The sequence below is a fragment of the Atractosteus spatula genome, chromosome 3 (genome assembly GCF_055471065.1).
Source record: "Atractosteus spatula isolate fAtrSpa1 chromosome 3, fAtrSpa1.hap1, whole genome shotgun sequence".
NCBI classification, from domain to species: domain Eukaryota; kingdom Metazoa; phylum Chordata; class Actinopteri; order Semionotiformes; family Lepisosteidae; genus Atractosteus; species Atractosteus spatula.
In genome coordinates this window covers 55,440,674-55,462,052 of record NC_142708.1, presented here as the reverse complement: position 1 = coordinate 55,462,052, position 21,379 = coordinate 55,440,674, and the positions used below count along the sequence as shown (strand labels likewise).

The 21,379-nt window shown below is 34.9% G+C and overlaps 1 protein-coding gene across 1 annotated transcript in view; it reads right to left on the bottom strand.

The window, feature by feature from the left end:
- Window positions 1-21,379, bottom strand: part of adamts3 (ADAM metallopeptidase with thrombospondin type 1 motif, 3) — a 102,843-nt gene that overhangs the window by 17,033 nt on the left and 64,431 nt on the right. Inside the window, exons 11-19 of the mRNA XM_088912203.1 lie at window positions 20,347-20,460; window positions 20,107-20,252; window positions 19,399-19,574; window positions 18,267-18,400; window positions 16,308-16,431; window positions 13,494-13,550; window positions 12,655-12,738; window positions 12,149-12,229; window positions 10,186-10,349 (exon numbers count right to left, since the gene is read on the bottom strand). Coding sequence (XP_088768329.1) covers window positions 10,186-10,349; window positions 12,149-12,229; window positions 12,655-12,738; window positions 13,494-13,550; window positions 16,308-16,431; window positions 18,267-18,400; window positions 19,399-19,574; window positions 20,107-20,252; window positions 20,347-20,460 — 1,080 coding nt within the window. The remainder of the gene's footprint in view (window positions 1-10,185; window positions 10,350-12,148; window positions 12,230-12,654; window positions 12,739-13,493; window positions 13,551-16,307; window positions 16,432-18,266; window positions 18,401-19,398; window positions 19,575-20,106; window positions 20,253-20,346; window positions 20,461-21,379) is intronic.

Here is a 21,379-nt window from a genome sequence, read left to right as displayed (position 1 = left end):
AATACTGGTGTGTATTTTTTTCTTTAAAGTACCAAGACCAGGCATATACTGTATGTTTATGTTCCAAAATTAATATCGTTTATGGCCTTCACACGCGTTGCAGTATGCTCCTATTCTTTTTATGCTCAGCTACTAAGATTTCCCTTCAGTGGTAAAATTCAATATCTACAACGGGCACAGTAAAGACGTTTACAGTAAGTCTTTCTACGACAGACCAACGGACCACGAGTGCCCCTGTCGGTCAACCAATCACGCACCGCGGTATCCCGTGTCATCATACCTGCGGTATCTGTACCGCGGTGTCTGTACCGCGCACTTTGAATGGCTGCATCTGTATGTGTATGCCATAAGAGAATAAGAGAGCTGCAATATTCATCTCAGAGTTTTTAACACAAATCAAAGGAGACCAGTTAGTATGAAGCAGCTTCTTCATAATTTTGATATTAAGCTACTAAATACTCATGTATGCATGGATTTATTATTCTTTTGGCTGACATCCAAAGAATGAAATCTATCGCAGGAATTATAAATGGTGCTGACAAATACAGTATGATTCACTCATTAAACATAAGAACTAAGAAGAGCATGATTCTTCATAAATACACTTTGCAAGGATCTCATTCAAGCAGGTAGGGAACAATCATTTATTCTGATTATCAGAATAACCTGGGAATTTTAAAACACTGTATATTTTATTTAAAGGAGACAAGTGGAAACTATTGTACAGTATGTGCTTTTAAAAGCACAAACAGGAGGCTGTTATTTACACTGAGAGTTGTAAGACTATGGGACAAGCTATTCAGCCGTGTTAGAGCTGATCTCCTGATTTCTCTCAAGAACCAGCTGGTTCCTTGGATCAATTAGCTACTACCAAAAAAATAACCAGATGTTCTTTTCTCAATTGTAACCATTATTATTTTTTAAACAATTGAAAATACTCTTGAGTAAATACCAATCAGAAATCAGGTAGGCAGAACAGCTGCAATCACACTGAGCATTCTCAATTCTGTAAGCTGCCTATCCTAATGGACACTTGAGGAGCCATATACAGTACAGTACCTGTACATGCTTTCAGCAAGATCAGTCTAGGCTGTAATACATTCCTTTAAGGTTTCTCATTAGGTGAGATAGTAAGAAATAAGAGCAATCCTACTGAATTCACATCTTTCACAGCTCTCTGTAATCGAACTCCAAACAAAAACAAAAATGTTGCTTCCTCAAATATGTACGAGAAATTGAAATGAAAACAAAGACAAAACAGATATTTAAAATGCTAAGTATGGCTTTTGGTGCTACTGTACTTAAATGCCAATGCCTTAAAGGCAGCTTACAGTAAGTCACTGACTTCGTAGAAAGAGTCCCATTTATCTAAACACAACATTGACAACAGTTGAATAACATAACATTAAATGAGCAGATTTTTCTTAAGTGTTACAACAGAGTACCAATACAGATGAACACCTAGGTATTAATGTATTTACATTTAACTCCTATATGTCACTATAACCTAAATACCTATTTTAATTATGTTAAAAAATACTGTATATAACTATAGCAAGGTAGTTTATTACAAGAGCCTTGATTATTTAAATATTAAAATATTAAACATTATTTTTTGTTTGTAGTCAATTTTAATAACTATTCTTTAAATACATACAAAAATAACTTCAAATAGTTTTGTTAAAATTTGCAATGTGTAGAAAACAAAGTTGTCTTTAGGACTTTTTTATTGTGTTTCTTTACTGTGTGCCTCTACTGTTTCAAACCAAATGGACACAATAAGAATATTTCATATTATTTCAATATTTGTTGTTTATGAATTTTACACATTAGAGTGTGGTGAAATACACAACATTTGGAGAAGTATTCACAGAACAGCTTTACAAAACTGTCTTTGTGTCAGTGATGTACTAGAAAGAGCAATTATAACAAAATAAGACAAAATAGCTATTCAGTTCATGTTTTTCTCCTTATAATGGCTACTATGTATCTGAACTTGGGCATTAGTGTCATTTTTTTGTGCTTGCCAAAGCATGTCATTTATACATTTTGTTTTGCTGCTTCAGGCAGTTCATTTTCAAGTGCATTTGGTTTCACATTGCTAAAGGCCTCCTTCAAAGAGAACAGATTTACTTTGTGTGGTTCTGTATTCTAGTGCAATTTCATGGTTCTTAGATGTTTCACACATACTGTACCTCAAAGTGACAGATCAAGACTTCAATTCATATCAGAAAGTCATAAGAACTAGGTAAAAAAGAACTTAAGTATTGGTGAATTGAAAAAAATGAGAAGTAATGAGATTTCATCTTTGAGGCATGCATGATGCAAACGATCATTACCATGATGAATAATTTTGAGGAGACTTTGATATACAAGCATCTTTTAGAAATTGCCATATCCTTTGTTATGCTGTGTGACATTTCACAAAAGGCTGCTGCCACTAACATGGGTTTTAAGCACAGCCAAGGAAACAGAAAATCTGTTTCAATTAGAGGTGATAAGTGTCTGTCTCTATTGTACAACTTATACCCCTTATTATATATGATATATTATAGTGGCTGGAAGGTTGCCGGTTCAAATCCCGCAGCCGGCAGAGGAATCCTACTCCGTTGGGCTCCTGAGCAAGGCCCTTAACCCCAACTGCTCCAGGGGTGCCATACAATGGCAGACCCTGTGCTCTGACCCCAGGTTCTCTCCCTGTCTGTGTGTCTCATGGAGAGCAAGCTGGGGTGAAAAGATAATTCCTAATGCAAGAAATTGTAAAGGGTTAATAAAGTGATGTTATAAAAGAATTTGGAATCTTTGCATCAGGCCCATTTTTCTAAAACATTATTTTATCTTGTCAGTCTAGGGTATTCCTTTAAGTGAATGCATTTAATTGCTGTTTTCTAGACTTATTACACAGCAGCAAAGTCTTCTTAATGTGGTAACCAAATGTGAACATAATAACCTAAATGAGGCCAACAAAACAATCCCTGCATTCACTTAACTAAATATTCCTGTATGATTTTGCTTCCTCTCACTGTCTAAAGAATATACTTACCGTATGTATCAAAATAAACCTTTTCCCCATAAGTAGGCTTTTTAATCAATCTTATCAATCTTTCCTATCCCATCTTAAATGTGTGGTATATTTTTGCTTTTCTCATTTTAAAAGAAGAACTATAAATATGGTGGGAAACACTGTGCTTGAAGAGGCTATTTATGAATGTCATGCCCAGCACTGAAAAGGGCAATGTCTGACATGAATTATAAATGGGTTACTGCTTATGATGTTTGATATGTAAATTTACCATTAAAAGTTAATTATAAAATGTTTTGGTGAAACGTGAATACATTTAAATAAATTTTCTATAGAAATGTTCTATTCAACAATCCATTATCAGTATGCCACTTATCCTGATGAAGATCGCAGAAAGCCAGAGCCTATTCTGAAAGCATAGGGTTCAAGAAGGGACTAAGAGCACACAAGTGCTCCTCTCCTGGTTTGGATGCCAGTCCTTCAAAGGCCATTAGGAAAGGGAAAATTTCAAATTGCCAATCAAATCTAGGCTGCACAACTTTGGAAGCATGGAAAAATACAAAAGACACATAAAGCACCTGATAAAAACAAACAAGAACAAGGGATGAATATCCAAAGCCCGCTGTCCTAGAAATCTATTTAAATGTTTAAGCTGTTTTAAATAAAGAGATGTCAAAACTGATCATTTTTGTGAGATTTTCTAATGTAAGGAAAAATACCAGATTATCAATTAATCTAATGAATGTTTCTGTTCATGAATAAACTCTTCTTAAATTTGATAAATTTATTAAAAATAAAGTCTAAATATTACTTCTCATACAGTATTTGATTGTGAAATACTAAATGTACAGATGCAGCCATTCAAAATGGGTGAGTTATTTTGCGGCATACCCCGGTGGGCGTGTCGCGGTATAACGCGGTGTCACGCAGTGTCACGTGGTTAATCGCGCGTCATTTGACGCTCTGCCGGAAACTATCCGGCGTCACCTTGTAAAACCGCCAGGGGGAGCTTAACCTCTCATGTACAGCATTTGAGCCTTTAATTTTGAACAGTGTATTACAGCATGTTAATCTTCAGTCATTAAAATGTTGGTATATTTTATGAAAGCAAGATTGCTCGGTTGGACAAAAGTACACAACCTACCTTTATCAGAAATATTTATGCATCAAAGCCTTTACCGAAGATATTACTAATAGTATTAATAATGGATGACTTTGGACAAGCTGTATACTCAAAGTATAATTTCTTTAGCACATTTGTACAAGCACTTGGAATCTGTCCAAGCCATACTTTGTCAGGCATTTTGTTTTACTTCAACGGGCATAAAAACTTCCTTGCTTTTAACAGGGCGTTTCATAATTTCTAACTACGAAAATGATTTAAAATGCGACACCTATCATTCAACTAGAGCTTAAAATATCACAAGGAAAAATACACACCGGTATTCCATTTCTCCCTAAACATTGTAAGCTTCGAAGTCTTTAACTAACGTGATACCGGAGTCAACAAGCATACTTTTAGAATTTGATTAAAAGGGAATATAATATGGAATCGCGTATCTCAAGAATTTAATAACGGTATGATTATATCCGTGTACTGCGGCAGGGCTGTGTAGGGCTGTTTCGCCTGCTAGCTCATGCGAGCTGTCTTGTAGCCTACTGGTCTAGGTGCATGACTACCAACGGGCAGGTTGTGTGTTCAAATCCAGCTGGTGCTGGACCTTCCAGTTTTATTTATTTATTTTTTAATCGCGTAACATAAACATATTACCGTATGCAAACTGTACTGCATACAATATGTATATGTATATTTAATGTCTTAACTGTGCCCGTTTAAGTATTGAATATTCATATCTAATTTTACCACTGAAGGGAAATCTTAACATAAACATACAGTATATGGCTGGTCTCGGTACTTTAAAGAAAACATACACACCAGTATTCCATTTCTCCCTAAACATTGTAAGCTTCGAAGTCTTTAACTAACGTGATACCGGAGTCAACAAGCATACTTTTAGAATTTGATTAAAAGGGAATATAATATGGAATCGCGTATCTCAAGAAATTAATAACGATATAATTATATTCATGTTGCAAAAGAACTGCAACGGACATAAAAACTCCCTTGCTTTTAACAGAGCGTTCCATAATTTCTAACTACGAAAATGCCAGGTGAAAGGATTTGTAAACATATTTTGTTAAAGCAAGTCAGTTTTTTCTGCAACACATAAAATACATTTTTCCAAGAAAGTTTAGCCTTTGTCACTTATGAAACCACTAAATAAAGACATAAATATAGAAATCTTAAGATTTGTTTTATTTAATGTTGGTAGCAGGATGAACTGTCAGAGTGTATATTTTGTTCGCAAAGTTGCTGCAAGATGTTAACAGTGAAAAAGGTATTTAGAAATGAGTTATTTCAAGATGAAAAAGAAAACATACACGAAACATGGTTTCATTACGACCAGAATCGGTCTTGAGATATTTTTAACTTGATTTACAGTATTTGAGAGGTATGTCTTAACACCGATACTACAGTGCTTAAGTACTGCTCACGTATATGTTTCTAGGTTTATATTATGCATTTCATACGGTCAAATTACTTTTGAGCAACTAATAAGAAGCGCGAAACGGTATGCATTTTACTTTCGTTTTGTGCTGGGACCCGTGGATTGATTAGAGATATCAAGTACATACAAGTCATTTTTTAAATGTTGTAGTTCGTCTTGAAAAAATGTTACGAGTACATCATCTATCAACAATCACACAGGTTCTGTTTCCATATTGCGGATTTTGGTTAGGTATTATCAAATCCAGTGGCGCTGTTAGTTTACTGAGTCCCATGTCACATGGTCTGTGATTGAAGCCTGTAAAACCGGTTTAATTCGTCACAGCCAGCACTCTTCAGGTGTGAGGGTCTTCTGCTCAGAATGAAACGCTAAAATGTTTGTGTATATTCTAATGGTAGTGGGGGCAGGGTGTGTGGGAACAGGTTTGGTTGAAATTGCATTAGAGATCTATGTTCTTCACACCTGAAACATTTTCTCTGAAAGCATTTTCTTCGCAGTTTAACCGATCTTGTTACAGCATGTTACAGTTTACTTTTATTAACCATATTAATTTTAAGTGCTTAATGTAAAATCTTGTAAAAATATATTTTCATTGTTCAAATATACATTAAGTCTGACTATCATATAATAAGTTAAATACAAAACTAAAGAAAAAATAGGGTTAAATATAATTCAAAATATTTTGCTAACAATGTTAACTGTTTATGAATAATAAAATGTATTAACTAAGGAGTAGGATGGCACAGTTGTTAGTATGTTTTTTGTTTTGTTTCTTTTTCATAAATACAACAGTAGTACCTGATGTCTCAGTGGCTTTCAAAATTAAATTATGCAATAAATAACCACATGTAAGACTCTGATGCTTAAAATGTTTAGGGAGAAAGTGGAATACTGGTGTGTATTTTTTCTTTAAACTACCAATACCAGCCATATACAGTCTGTAACGTAGGGATTTCTATATGTCTTTATTTAGCGGTTACATTAGTGACAAAGGCTAAACTTTTAGCTTCAGTAACGTGTACATATATCCCCTTTTTATAAAACGACATGGTTGAAAACTGTTCCAGAGCCACTGTTGTTATAACAGTGAAAAGTACATCATGAAATGCCTCTCCCTGTTCAATCCACTGGAAAAAAGAAAAGGAGCATAAAGCTTCTGATGGTCATAAACGATATTCATTTAGGAGCAGCATCAGAGGTATGTTTTTAACTGCACTGCATTGGAGAGAATACCATAGTGTGTTTTTTTTTTACTCCCTGGCGGAAACTGGCTTCCAGAAGAATCAGTATGGCTCAGAGATTAAATAAAACTTCACTCGCACCAAACAAATGTATATTTCTAAATATCACAACATGATCGAATTTAAGTCATTTTAATAACAATGAATAGTCACCTATGCGTTACAATTTAAACATTTATATTGATTTAAATCGCGTTTAAATCACCTTTATTTAAAACCCATAAATAAAGCTGATACTGTTTAGACTTTCAATTATTTAAAACTGTATTAAAGCAGCACGATACACAATGCAACGTAAATCGCTATCTTTGTCTTCTGTGTAATAATGTTCACCTCTCTGTCCAGCAAATTTACAGGTTAAAAACAATACTGTTAGGCTGGGAAAACGATTTTTTTTTAAGAAATACAAAATGAGATATAATGATATGTTCCGGCTTAGACATTAACGAAGAGCATAACGCGTGTACTGCATACACTGCAAGTACAACCCCCCTCTCTGCAGGAGTGCTGGCTGTGACGAATTGAACCGGTTTCACGGGTATTTTCAAAGTAGGAGGCGAGATTTCCAGCGAAAGACACTCCCCCCACCCTCAAAAACCCAGTAAGTACAGTACTTACTAGTTAAAGACTAGGCTCCCGACTACGGCGAAAGGAACCCTTCTTTCATTAGAATACAATGAACATATTTTAGCCCTGAATGAATTAATAGCAAACATGGTTTACATAAAAGACATTTTTCCAAGAAAGTTTAGCCTTTGTCACTAATGAAACCACTAAATAAAGACATAAATATAAAAATCCTAAGATTTTTAAAATACATGACTTTGCTAAAATTTATTTGAAAATAAAAACAATTACAACCGCCAGGGGAGAGAGAGAACAGGGGAGGGATGTTGGTTTTGCATAAGGGGCGGGGCTATGGAAATTAGGTCTGTTTGGGAATGTGTAGTTACATGTTCTGGCTGTTTGTGAATTATCGTTGTTGAGTATGGAGTGTTGAGGTATTGATTTTGTGTAATGCTTTATGTTGAAAATTGAGGTGGATTTTGTTTATGATAAACAGGATAAACAGGATAAACTGGGATGGGAGGAAGGTTTGGTTTTGCATAAGGGGCGGGATTATGATAATTGGAGGACTTTGCGAGAGTAAAATGGTTTGATATATTTGATTTTGTATTGTGGTTGTTATCTATGTTTTTGGTTGGTATTATGTTTATATGGTTGTTTTTGTTGGTTGGTTGTTATTATGGTTATTAATAATACGATCTATAGTTGAAATCTGAGCCTAAATAAAAAGAAAAAGCAAGTGATTAGGTTTATGAGCAATCTAATTACTTATTCGTTTAAAACGCTATATAAAATAAAGTTTATTATTAATTTGCTGGACAGAGCGGTGAATATTATTATGCATAAGACAAAGATAACGATCCTGATCAGTTTAGAAATCTGTGTACGCTGTAAGGTTTTTACTTCTTAAACTTTTAAAATACACGTTTTGAATAGAAAGAAATCCTCTTCCTGGTACAGTATGTATAGCAAACCAGCACGTCTTTTTTCTCCAATCAGAGGGGTGTCAGATGGTGTCAGCCAATCACCATTCTGTGTTGGGTAGCAACGGGTGACTGTTCTCAGGCGGAAGATGTAAACAGCTTAATGTTCGTGTTAAATAATTTTTTTAAATTCAATTAAACGGGCACAGTTAAGACATTAAATATACATATACATACTGTATACAGTACAGTTTGCATACGGTAATATGTTTATGTTACGCGATTAAAAAATAAATAAATAAAACTGGAAGGTCCAGCACCAGCTGGATTTGAACACACAACCTGCCCGTTGGTAGTCACGCACCTAGACCAGTAGGCTACAAGACAGCTCGCAGGAGCAGGCAGGCGAAACAGCCCTACACAGCCCTGCCGCAGTACACGGATATAATCATACCGTTATTAAATTCTTGAGATACGCGATTCCATAATATATTCCCTTTTAATCAAATTCTAAAAGTATGCTTGTTGACTCCGGTATCACGTTAAAGACTTCGAAGCTTACAATGTTTAGGGAGAAATGGAATACTGGTGTGTATTTTTTTCTTTAAAGTACCAAAACCAGCTATATACTGTATGTTTATGTTCCAAAATTAATATCGTTTATGGCTTTCACACGCGTTACAGTATGCTCCTATTCTTTTTATGCTCAGCTACTAAGATTTCCCTTCAGTGGTAAAATTCAATATCTACAACGGGCACAGCAAAGACGTTTACTGTAAGTCTTTCTACGACAGACCAACGGACCACGAGTGCCCCTGTCGGTCAACCAATCACGTACTGCGGTGCCGCGCGTCATCTTGCGTCATACTGAGCGACGTCACCTGCGGTACGTGTCTGTAACGCGCACTTTGAATGGCTGCATCTGTAGATAAATACATTACATTTTAGCTAAGTTTCAAAGGCAATTTATGTCTTTGCTTTTGTACACATAGTTTTTGCTCTACCAAGAATGTCATTGTAATATAGTAAACTTGTTCTCAGTCCAAGTTCAATTTCTATTGGATTCTCATCTCATTAATGTAAAATCATAAAGATAATTGAGTGATTTAGCTCAAAGAAAATGAAAGCTGCTATTATTCTGTTCCCTTAACAGCAATGCAGCCTGAAGTGCTCGTTAGTTACAGTATTTGTTCCTTGAATAGAATTGTAGAAATTATTCATACTTATCTATTCTTCGGGGAAATAAGCAAATAAACTTTGAGAATAAAGGATCATTGTAGAAACTCATGTCTAATCTATCAGACACTTAAATCAAAAATGAAAAGGAAAACTAAATGTTTAAAGTAAAATATATAGAGACATCCAAGACTATAACATTTGTAATATATTCCTGTGCCAATACAGTAGATCATATACATCATTCAGTCTCATAAACTCTATCGGATGAGATCTGCTATAGGGTGTTTTGTAAGTCTCCAAATTCTTTTTAAAATTGTCCATTAGGGGCCCTGGGTTCAATACTGTACCCGGGGTGCAATTTGTTCTCCCCATGTTTGCATTGCGTTCCTCTCAGTGTTCCAGTTTCCTCCCACAGTCCAAAAACATACTGTTATGTTAGCTGGCTTGTGGGAAAACTGGCCCTGGTGTGAGTGTGTGCATGTCTGTGTGTGCCCTATGATGGACTGGCGCCCATTCAGGGCGTGCTCCACCTCATGCCCGCTGCTTGCCAAGATAGGCTCTGGCATCCCTGCAATGGCAAATTGGATGAAGCACTTAGAAAATGGTTTACTATTCTAAAACAATGTGTAGAACTTCACCAAGTTACAAAGCACCATAAGAGAGGACTTAAAAATTTCAGTTACCAAAACAATGACAGTGTCGTGCAGGGGCCCATCTGTTTGAAGAGTCTCCATGTTGTCCTCCATGCCGTAGTCCCACTCCACTCCCAGCTCAATAAAGCTCCTTGATTTTGTTTCCTCTCCCTTCCCATTTAGAATATAATGCCCTGTTGCTTGGTTCTTGATAGCTGAAATCAATAATTTGTTAGAAGCCATCTTTCATCTTATCATTAACAATGTCAATCAGTGAAAGATTTATTGTACTGATTCCTGTAAAGCACACGACATAAAATGTAACTAACACACGTGCAAAAAATGAATTGGTTGAGATTTACACCCTTATTCCTGCTCTGATGAAAATAACCATAGATGACATACAGTTCCTATTGAGAATTAGTACACATCCATAGAAAGCCTTTGGTTATTTTCATAAGGAAATAAGAATTTTATTTCAGCCCAACTCCACAGAAAAACCTGATTTCTGAAGCTGATATTGAAACAGTCAATAGAAATAATCAAATGTAATGCTGGTTCTAAAATTCCTTTGCCCATTTCACTCACATGAAAATATTTTATTAATTCAAGGAATTATTTAACCTGAAACTAGCTAATCCTTTCTAGCAAATTCATTTTGGCTGTTGCTGTTAATTAATTAAAGGTGCAGTAGTGCAAAGAGACATCTTATCTAGAAGGTTAAAATGCAGTTCAACTAATTTGACAACAGCTTTTTTCATACAAAGGGTAGTCATTTATTTCTTAATTGTCTTTCATTTAAGAATGCAAAATCTTAATTTTTTGTACTAAGAAATTGAAAGAAATAAATTATTAAATAAATCTAATTTCATTGCATTGCCTGTCAGAAACATTTTAAAATATCTACATTTAGCATGTATAATATATGCAGGTGGGACAGAATGAATTATGTTTCATGGTATGGAAAAATAACAATTTTATACTGTTATTTGAATATATTTCCATTTTAATATATATCTGCACATTGAAAATAAAAAAGACTATGTGGATGTCTACAAAAAATAAAGTGGAATGGGAAACATCAATGCTTACAATCTAGATGTAAAGTAATGCCAAAAATAACAGCAATTATTTTAAAAAGGTAAATTGCTGAAAAATAAGTATTATTTCAAGTAGGCGTTGCGTTTTTAGTTTGATCAATCTTTTTCCTTATTCTAAACAATAGCTTTCTAGGTATTTTTAGTCTGGATCACTTTAAGATAAAGCATCCTTCACCAATTAATCTTTGCAATGAAGGAAGTAGCAGAAGCTGTGAGGAGCACTTTAATTGGTGTTCTGTTGATCTGGATGTGCAATTAAGGTCTGTTTCTTTAGCAGATACTGGGAAACTGTTTATACTTACTGTGGCATATTGTTTCAGTTTCAAAGTATGTTACTTTATTTTTTTCCAACCAATGCCACACACAGTAAATAAATACAACCACTATTATCCTTTTCCAGCATATTAAAAGTATTGTAATGAAGGTATGAGTGCTGGTATTTGTATTCTGTAATGATGATTGTAATTAAAACATTCAGATGGAGTGAACGAGCAAAGATTTATCATCAAGTGGTGATTTTCACTCATCAAGACCAAGTTCCTCACCTTTCACTAGTTTTATCTCTCATAATTATGAAACTTTCTTAAGTGTTTCAGTAAGAAATTGAAAGACCACCAGAAATTACAACTTCTTTGGCAATATTCTCTCTGATGAATACTGCTGTTTTATTGATGTGTTTGAGCTTAGCTTTGAATGTAAAGGACTTTTGGCACAGCCTGGGTGAAGCGCCTCTTGCAAAACAAACATTGATTATTGACGTCTACACTGTTTTTTATACACATAACTACAGTGTTATACAGGATAATATTTGATATTGAACCTATTTTATTTCTTACTTTATTGAGGAACTACTCAGTTGCAAATATTTGTAAATATCTCTCCACGATTTCAATCTGGCATTAAATGTCACTTACCAAGAATGTGAGGAGAACCCTCATGTTCTTGGATGATCACATGTCTAGCACCAGCTTGGATGTCAAACATCTTAAGGTAACCTTTGTAAGTATTTTGATCAGTGATGAAAGCACAGATTAAAAAAAAGATAATAGAAGCAGTTAGTTGAGCAATGAAGACAATTTTTCATGCAGAACTGGACATCATTCTATGTAGAAGGCATTTGCACTACTGTATATCTAAAAAAAAATGCTATGTCATGCAAGTCTGAAGAAGAAAATTCCCCTGCATTGCAAGGCAAAAGGTTTAGCCATTCTGCTTAGACCACCATTTTCAGGTGTCTGCTGATATTATGCTGCTACAATAATTTCTAGCTGGTTGGTTATAAGTGCATTAAATAGCACTAAAAATGGAAAAACCTTTTGCCATTTGTAGAACAGTGATAAGTTAGAAGCAGAAATACTGCAAAATAGCCTTCTTTTCTACTTCATTGATGTCCAGTTTTCTGCAATCTTTTGTGACTCACCAAGAATATTTCTAGAATCCTCTGTTTCATTCAGCACCACATTTCTAGCTCCTTTAGGTATTAAGAATGCTCCTCTTGTTTTCCCTTTAAATGAAATTGATGAGTTAGTTTGGATAATGACTCCTTTTTCATTGACTACTGTTGGCAGTTTCACTGTTTAATCTTTTTATTAAAATGAAGAATAATACTGTATAAGCATCTGTATATTACTGTTAAAAATGTCATATTAATGTTAACAAATAATTTAACATTAAGTTAATACTATCGCTTCCCCTATTTCCCCTCCAGTAGTTTGGCTATATAGACACATACTGTATGTAATCTGGTGGGGTCTGGTGGGCAGATTTGACTGAATAGTTCAATATTCTTCAATGGGTCAATATAGTCAAATAGGTGCTTTATTGTAATGTTAACAGAGAGGCCCAGAGCTGGGAAAATTATTTGTATTCAGATATAATAACAGACGTCTCTTCTTTATAGAAAAAAATCAGTTATACACTGCACAATTGCAGAACACAATATACAGAACACAATTCCCATCTTATACCTCAAATGTCACTATTTGTATTCAAACCGGACTGGGTGAGATTATTGAATATTAACCTCCTAATAATCATTGGAGCAAGACATGAACATCTGGGATCATTTGACAAGGCATTTGCAATTTAACCAAGCATTTGCCCTCAAAATATACAACAAATAACTTTCAATAGCTTAATGTTGCTATGTTGCTTAATGTTAAGGATTAAGTAACATACTACAGTAACTGATGAAGCAGTCAATGAAATAGAAGACATTAAAAGGGGAAAAAGTAAGAGCAGTTAATATTAGATACTTGCAGGTTTTGTTTTCCAACAAATGGTTTTCTTTATGGCATCTCTTGCTTAATTGTTTTCCTGTCAAAAAAGTTGAATTTTAAATTTTAAAAAAAGGATAGAAAAACTATGAAGCATTCCTCCATCTTCTTACTTTCATAATATGTAATAGTTTGAAAAGCCACAACCAGAACATATTCTTCCGAAGGAACATTTGTTGTTCTGCATGCTGCCAGTGTTATTGTTAAGTTACAAACATTGTTAAAAAGAAATAACAGTTTTCAGCCTCTCTTCTGCAGCCAGGCTCTCTGTATAGTGAATAAAATGAAAAATGTAATACTGACTTTTGTTCTGAAATCAGCACCTGTTAATAAGCACATCAGCTCAGATAAAACTGAGGTTCAATGGCTAATAGGACACTGCTCCTCTGATGATCACCTGCATTGTTGAGTTGCCTTCAGACACCCACTCAGACAAGCTGGTGTCAGAAAGATTTCATGAGTCATGACTTAAATGTCTTAAGAGTCAAGGGCGGCTAGGCAGGGAGTTAGCAATGTCACCCACAGTAAGCTGTGACAGCAGCAGGACTTTAATAAGCACATTCTAACCTCCTGCCACTTGACCTCACATCACTAGACCAAGGTTTTGAAAAGTAGAATAGATCATACTTCACATCAGCTGCTGAATTGAAATTTTTTAATGCTAAAACTGCAAACCCAATCATTTTAACAAGAGGCTCAAATGTAGATCTTAAACCATTTTGATACTGTCTGTTTAGATAAGATTTAGAATTTCTTGCCTTTAATTCTATATTTTATGTTTTCTTTACCTTGACCCAGTAAGTGCAGGTTTAGAACCAATGTCAGTTTTGAGCAAATAAAACAGATATTACTAATCAAAAAATGTGGAGGCCCATTGCATTTTAAACCCAAATACAAAACATAAGAGATATTATGGGAAGATAACATAAATTACTGACTTTTAAACAACCTTTCACAATTGACATCTTATCACAATTACCATCCTTTCACAATTGCATCCTTGTCAATGCAATTACAGTAGCAAGTATTCTGTATACAGTACAAAGAGTTACATTTACTCTGTGTATTATGTGAACCTAATCATAAAATATTTCTTCATCATTTTTACTCGACTGCAATTAAATATTGCATTACTATAAGTGCTGGTTTCAATACTCATTTGTTACCTCTTCATACACATGAACACTACTTAAATTGTGAACCTCTCATACGTGGTACATAATAATATCAGAAATTATCAGAAAATAATAAGGGCCGGTATTCTTATAGCCCCCTCTGAATCCACTACAGTGTACTGCCTATGAAATTGTGATACAGTATGTTCAGTTGCTACTTCAGCTCCATACAGTATGTAATCAATGCTTTTCAGATGCAAATGTCATCATTTTATACCTGGGTGGTAGATGTCATACAGAGGTGATATGCACAATGTGCATCTTTACAGAAACAGTTCACTGAAAACGAATAGTGGCAGAGCTAAGCAATGTTCCATTAATCATTTAAAAATTATTATTGGAACACTAAATTAATGATACCAGATGCTGAATTTTACTTAACATGCCACTGACAATAAAATGTTTTCAGTCTGCAATACACACACATTTAGGCGTGTGTCATTCAGTACCGTTCTAAATCTGCCTCCTTAAAAGAAATAGTTCTTGTCAGTGACCTCCTTTCAAAACAATGTATGTATATACAGTATATCAATATATCATTGTGAAAAAGAAACTCAAATTTACTCTTACGTCTGAAATCACATTTTCAATAAATTCATTAAAGCTTTTTTATGTTTTGAAAGATTAAGCTATCCTGTTCACTTATTTGTATTTTTACTATTATACCCTCAGCTCACAGCAACAATCCAAGTAATGTAAGACAAAACCGAGGGTAACCCTATTCACACATTATGCCTTTTGTCTCTTTTAGATTGCAAACACAGCACTTTACAAGAGCCTTTAGATTTAGTTTGCAACAAGGATCTGTACTAGGTCCACTGCTCTTCTTAATTTAGATTGATGGTCTAGATTCTGGTATAGTTAGTAAAGCAGTCAAGCTTGTAGATGAAACCAACAAATAATTCTTAGAAAACAAAAAAAGCAGCAGATAAAATTAAAAAAGATTAAGATAAAGTTTAAGACTGGGCAAAAACTGGTCAGAGGACATTTAAAGCAGATATGAGCAGGAATTTTGAATTGTGAAAGGTAGTTTAAAAAGGTAGAAATATAAAACTGGAGAGGCTGAGAGGCTTTTCCTAAGTAGAAGAGGCTACTTAGGAAAACGATTTAGGTATTAGTGTTGACACCTTCTTTACCTAAAGACAATGTGGGGAAGCAATAAAAAAGGCAAACAATGTTAGGAATTCAAAAGTATAGAATTGAATTCAAGGGATATAAAGTTACAATTCGCTTGTAAGGTCCCATTTAGAATAGTGTGTACAATTCTGAAAATATACTGCTACTCAGGAAATTATCCAGAGAAGAGCAAGTGGAGCATTAATGAATGTCCTCCACTGACAAGCTGGAAGAACTGAACCTTTATAGTCTTACACAGACAGGTCTATAAGGGGATCAGTTACAAGTATTCATTATTCTCAAAGGCATAAAATCCCATTTTAGTGGACTTATTTGGTATAAATAAGAAACATCAAATAAAGGACACAGGTGAAAATGACATGAAAGTTCCTATAAAACTAAGAACAAATGTGAATTAAATGCTTGGTATATACTGTACAGTACACCATGTTTGTCACCATGTTTTTGTGCAGTCCAAGAAAGGTTTGTTCTTAAAAGAATCCTACCTGCTTTTTTTGGAGTGCGGGTGATTGTTCCCTTGACAGTTCTGCAGTGAGAATTATCTCCTCCGCACACACCACACTTATCATCCATTTTGTTGGACCCAATTTCTCTGTCACAACCCACTTTCTAAAAACCAATAAAGCAGCAGTAGAAAAACACTACATCAGTGAATGAATGTTTAATGTTTCAAATTTATCAAATCAATTCTGATGTTTGATAATTGTTTTTTTGTCAATTACTTTGTCTAAAAGCCTAGCATTAAATGAAAAGAACTGAAATTTAGTGATAGCTTCTGAAGCTTAAATGTCCAGGGATATATTTAAATTGTGTCTAAAAGCCAAAATAAGGCTGAAAGATCTGTTTCTTTAGGTATTGAGCAAGCTCTGTGTTCTATTTCGTCAATATTCTGTTAATTTTAGCTACAAATAGAGCATTTGTTCAAGACACACAGAGGGTTACTTAATTCCAATTGTATACAGCTGTATAAATTGGAAAAAACGTTTCCTGCCAAGAGAAAAGTAAAGTGTTTTTTGTTTTCAGAAAATATCACAAAAAGAAAAAATGTAGATTCTGATAAATGAGGTGATACACTGAATAGAATCCAGTTAATAATCAATATAGTGACTTTTTAATTACTTCTGGTGTTTTTCTGGCATTTGCACATACAGCGCATGTGAGAACTGCATCACATTTGGTATGCACAATTTAAGAAATTGACATCCTTAGTGAATTAAAACACACATAATGTGGAAGCATATTGACTACCAGAATTATCTTACACAAGTCTTTACAGCAGTTAGAAAATGCATGAATGGATTGAATTAATCAATACTGGCTGCAGGGGAGCCAGAGCCTATCCCAGCAAGCAATGGGCACAAAGAAGATTACATCGTGGACAGGACGCCAGTCCATCACAGGACACACACAGATATAGACATGCACACATTCACATCAGGGCCAATTCTCAAAGAAGCCAGTTAACATACCAGTATGTCTTTGGACTGGGGAAGCACCCACTGGAAACTCACAAGAACATACAAGCTCCACACAGATAGCACCCCAAGTCCAGAATAGAACCCAGGGCCCCAGCACTGTGCGGCAGCAATGCTAACCACTATACCATCATGACCTCTTTAATTACAATTAACTCAATTTTGCAGTGTCCAAAAATGCAATGTACACACGTTCCACATGCATCCGGTGTGGAATATGCCATTTCTTTTTATAATTTGACCTTCTTGTAATCCAGTTAATATAATAATGGTGGAAAGTAAGTAATCTTGTAAAAGTTCAGTTCTGTGTAGGACAACATTGTAATTATACATACAGTACAAGTTATGTACCAATCCCTTTATTAACTTGTGATTCGAAGACTTTAATCATTTTATCTCAGTCAACAAGGTACACAAGGTAAGAAATAGATGCCAAAATATGTGTTTTATCTCGCTATGGCTCTTTCTAAGTAGTATCACAATATCATCCTACATACTGTAAGTATTTTATTTAAAATGCTATCTTTTGTCAATTCATATGAGTAAATAATTCATTTCATCAATATTTTTGCTATTGTTTTCTGTCAGTTTGTCCATATAAGCATGTTCACATTCTTTTCTGTTTGTGTTGATGTGCCATTTATTTGTTGATAGGTTATGGCTCCATATGATGATATACAGTATGTCATAAAGCTGTGCTTTGGAAAATTTTACACACAAAAGCAACCAGCAGTTTGGGAGCTTATTAAGGTGTTTCAAAGAGACAGTAATCAACTTACGTCTTTATGCTTATGAGACCTGCTAGCTTCAGTGGCACTACCAAATATGATAAAGTGTCATTGATATTTAAGATGGTGTAGAACTGCATCTGTATAATTCTTGTAGTGTGACACTAAAAATGTTAATATTATTGTTTCTATAACAACCCCAAATTATTTTGTGTAAAAATGAACATTCTCTTTTACTTACCACACATTCACCGCGTACACAGATGCTATATGGGTCTTTATAAGAACATCGTGTTCCATCATGAACTAGTTGTTTCATGTAAGCCATGTCCCCCGTTTCTTTTGACTGACAGTAAAGATGACATCTTTTATTGGCTGGTAAAAAAGAAACAAATTCACAATATTATTTCTATTTTTCCATATGTACGTGTAGAAGCTGAAAGTTCATAAACATCACAGATAATTAACTCACAGACTGATGCAAAATGTTTTTTACATTGATTTTATTTCATACCTGTAGTTGTATTTCCTATTCAAAGGTGAAAACAGAAACTTTATAAACAAGGTTTTCCTAATCTTCATAGTAAATTCCACTGTAGTGTACTATATTAACAGCAACAACACTTGAAATCGGTAGGTGTGCTACCCTTGTGCAGATTGAAGGGTATGACCAAAATACACTTAATGCATTTAATTTGTGAAATAGACCAACTAGGTTGGCAACAGGTCACAAGTATCTGCTTGTATGATTTGTATCAATCCGATAAAAGTGTAAGACAAAACATCACCACACTGCAAACAATAAGGTATGGATAAGGTTTGACTGGCATGGCTTCCAAGTTATTTCTATATTTCTGGAAAAAAGGGCACTGTATGTGTGTTACTGAAACTGAAATATTTCTGAAATATAAGTTTTTTTTGTGTCTGCAGACTTTTCTAGCAAAAAGTAGTTGATATACCATGATTCAACTGACCGTCGCAGATGTCTCTATTTGACTTTTTTCTGTAACAGCCCATATTAAGCTGTTTTGTGTAAGCTTCCTACATACTCTGACAGCTCTTTACTGAGAACACACATACTGGACAGAATTTGCACCCCCTAAAGAGCAAGAGAATCTCCACTGCCATCTTTAGAAAACACTTGGGCTGTGAAATGATTTCACAAAATGATGCTTAGTTCAAAAACTAACTTCTAGAAAATGTCTCTGCCTACACACTTACACCTGCACACAATACAACTAATATTTTTCAACGCTGTGCTCACAGATAGCTCACAGATTTCAGCAACAGATAATGTAAAAACTGCATGAAGTCAAGCATATAAAGAACAATACAATTAAGAAAATAAGGAGAAATTGACTCCGTATACTTACAGTCAGGGTGCTCATACGGCAGCCAGTGGTGCTTTGCATTCTGGAATTCAAAGTGGGAATTGCGCTGCTGACACTGTTGTGCTCTGAAATCTTCAAAATGTTTCGGGCAGTCATCGGTGTTACACAGCTGATGCTCAAAGTTAATTCCCGGACAGTCCAGGCCTCCATTAGATGGTCTAGTATGTTGGTAAAAAATTATAATATTGATTACATTGTTATAATTTTACCTAATATTTCGTATCTTTGAGGCCTTCAAATGGCTTTCCAGCACATATCCTTTTACTCCAAAAAAGCTCCTATAAGCTCCGTTAGGACACTCCAATGTTTTTGTAGCAGGTGCAGGCAATCTATTGAATAGATGTCACATGAAATAAATTCACTTTGCGTAATATTTCTCATCCACAAGGGTGATCAACAGAGAGTCAGAGAAAGTCACAGACCAGTAGTGCAAGTGGGCATTGTTGGTGTCAATACAAGCTGTACATCTTAATGCATGATTCTACCTTGTAATTCCTAATAATTAATATTTTAGTTACCAAAAAATCCTACATGATCTTTAAGGGTTCTGGTAAATGTTATATGGATAAATATTAAGATTTGAGCCCTAAGGTAATTCTAGAAAAGTGTTTTCCCCAGCCTTTTTGTCACATGTCTTCTTTTTCATGCAATAGAACATAAGCAAGGATAGGGATTTTATACACAACTTACGTGGGGTTATTGCACTGCCGGGTTCGGAAACGAACACCTGTACCACATGACCGTGAACATGAGCCAAATCTTGTCCAGGATCCCCAGGCTCCATCCTGTCTCACCTGGTTGGCATTTTTCCACATGCAGTGGCCTTTGTAGCACCACTGACAACCAAACAGGACACAGTCAGCACGGGAAACGGTGTGGATAAATCAAATCAATTGCTTAGAAAAAAAAGAAAGAAAAGGCAAAACATACTTTCCCTGGGGCACACTCTGTTCCATCCAGTGGGGGTCCTTTCTTAGTTTTGCAGAAGTAAGGATTGTCAGGGTGACTGCACCAGAGCTGCTTGCAAGGATCAAATGTTCTAAACTGAAATAGAAACAAGGTGACCCTTAAAAAAATACAACTGTCACAGGCTAGCTGTTGCCTGGACACTGAAGGAAAAGGTTTCAAGACAAATGCCAAAAAGATTGAGCGTATGCAAGAATACTGGAGAAAATACAAGAAAAAGAAGTCAAGACAAATCTACATGATGAACAATAGTGTCACATGTACTGTAGAGGCACCCTTTTTTCTCCAGCTCTTTCACTGAAACATCTTTCTCCTGCACACACCCGATTGCTTTTACACTACAGTAGGTAGCATTGTAACACTATTAATGTATGCTTACATAAAAATTCACTTCTAACCAAGGTTTAACTAAAAACCACACTAAAAACAAAATAAACAACACATATCGAAAGCAGAACATACTTAACATAAAATATTGATTACTCTACTTGCTGTACAAGCAAAGGTTTCTAAAAATTACCCCTTCTTCCTTTTATGGTTGTTTAAATCCAAGAAAATAAAATGCTGTTTTAATGTCTTTACATAAACATTTTGTGCACAATCATTATCATGGCACACAATCACTTTATGTGTATCATTACCGTCAACTATTTACTCAAAACCATAACTGTCTCCAGCACATTACACTTACATTTATTCATCTGGCAGATACCTTAATCCTAAACAACAATACAACCACAGAAAACAGTAAGAGAGGCATTAATTAAGAGCTAGTATTATGCAAAGTACAAAGGGGATTCTATTACTTCTTTTTTGAAGAATCTGCAAAAACATGATCACAAGAACTCAGGGCAACCTACTGTATACATGAGCATGCAATATGAAGTGTTATATTACCTAATCATCTTAACGAATCAATTTTAATTGACTCTTTGTAAGATTATGCTCATCATCACCAAAATGTCTTCCTCTTCACACTTCAATAAGGTTAAAGGCT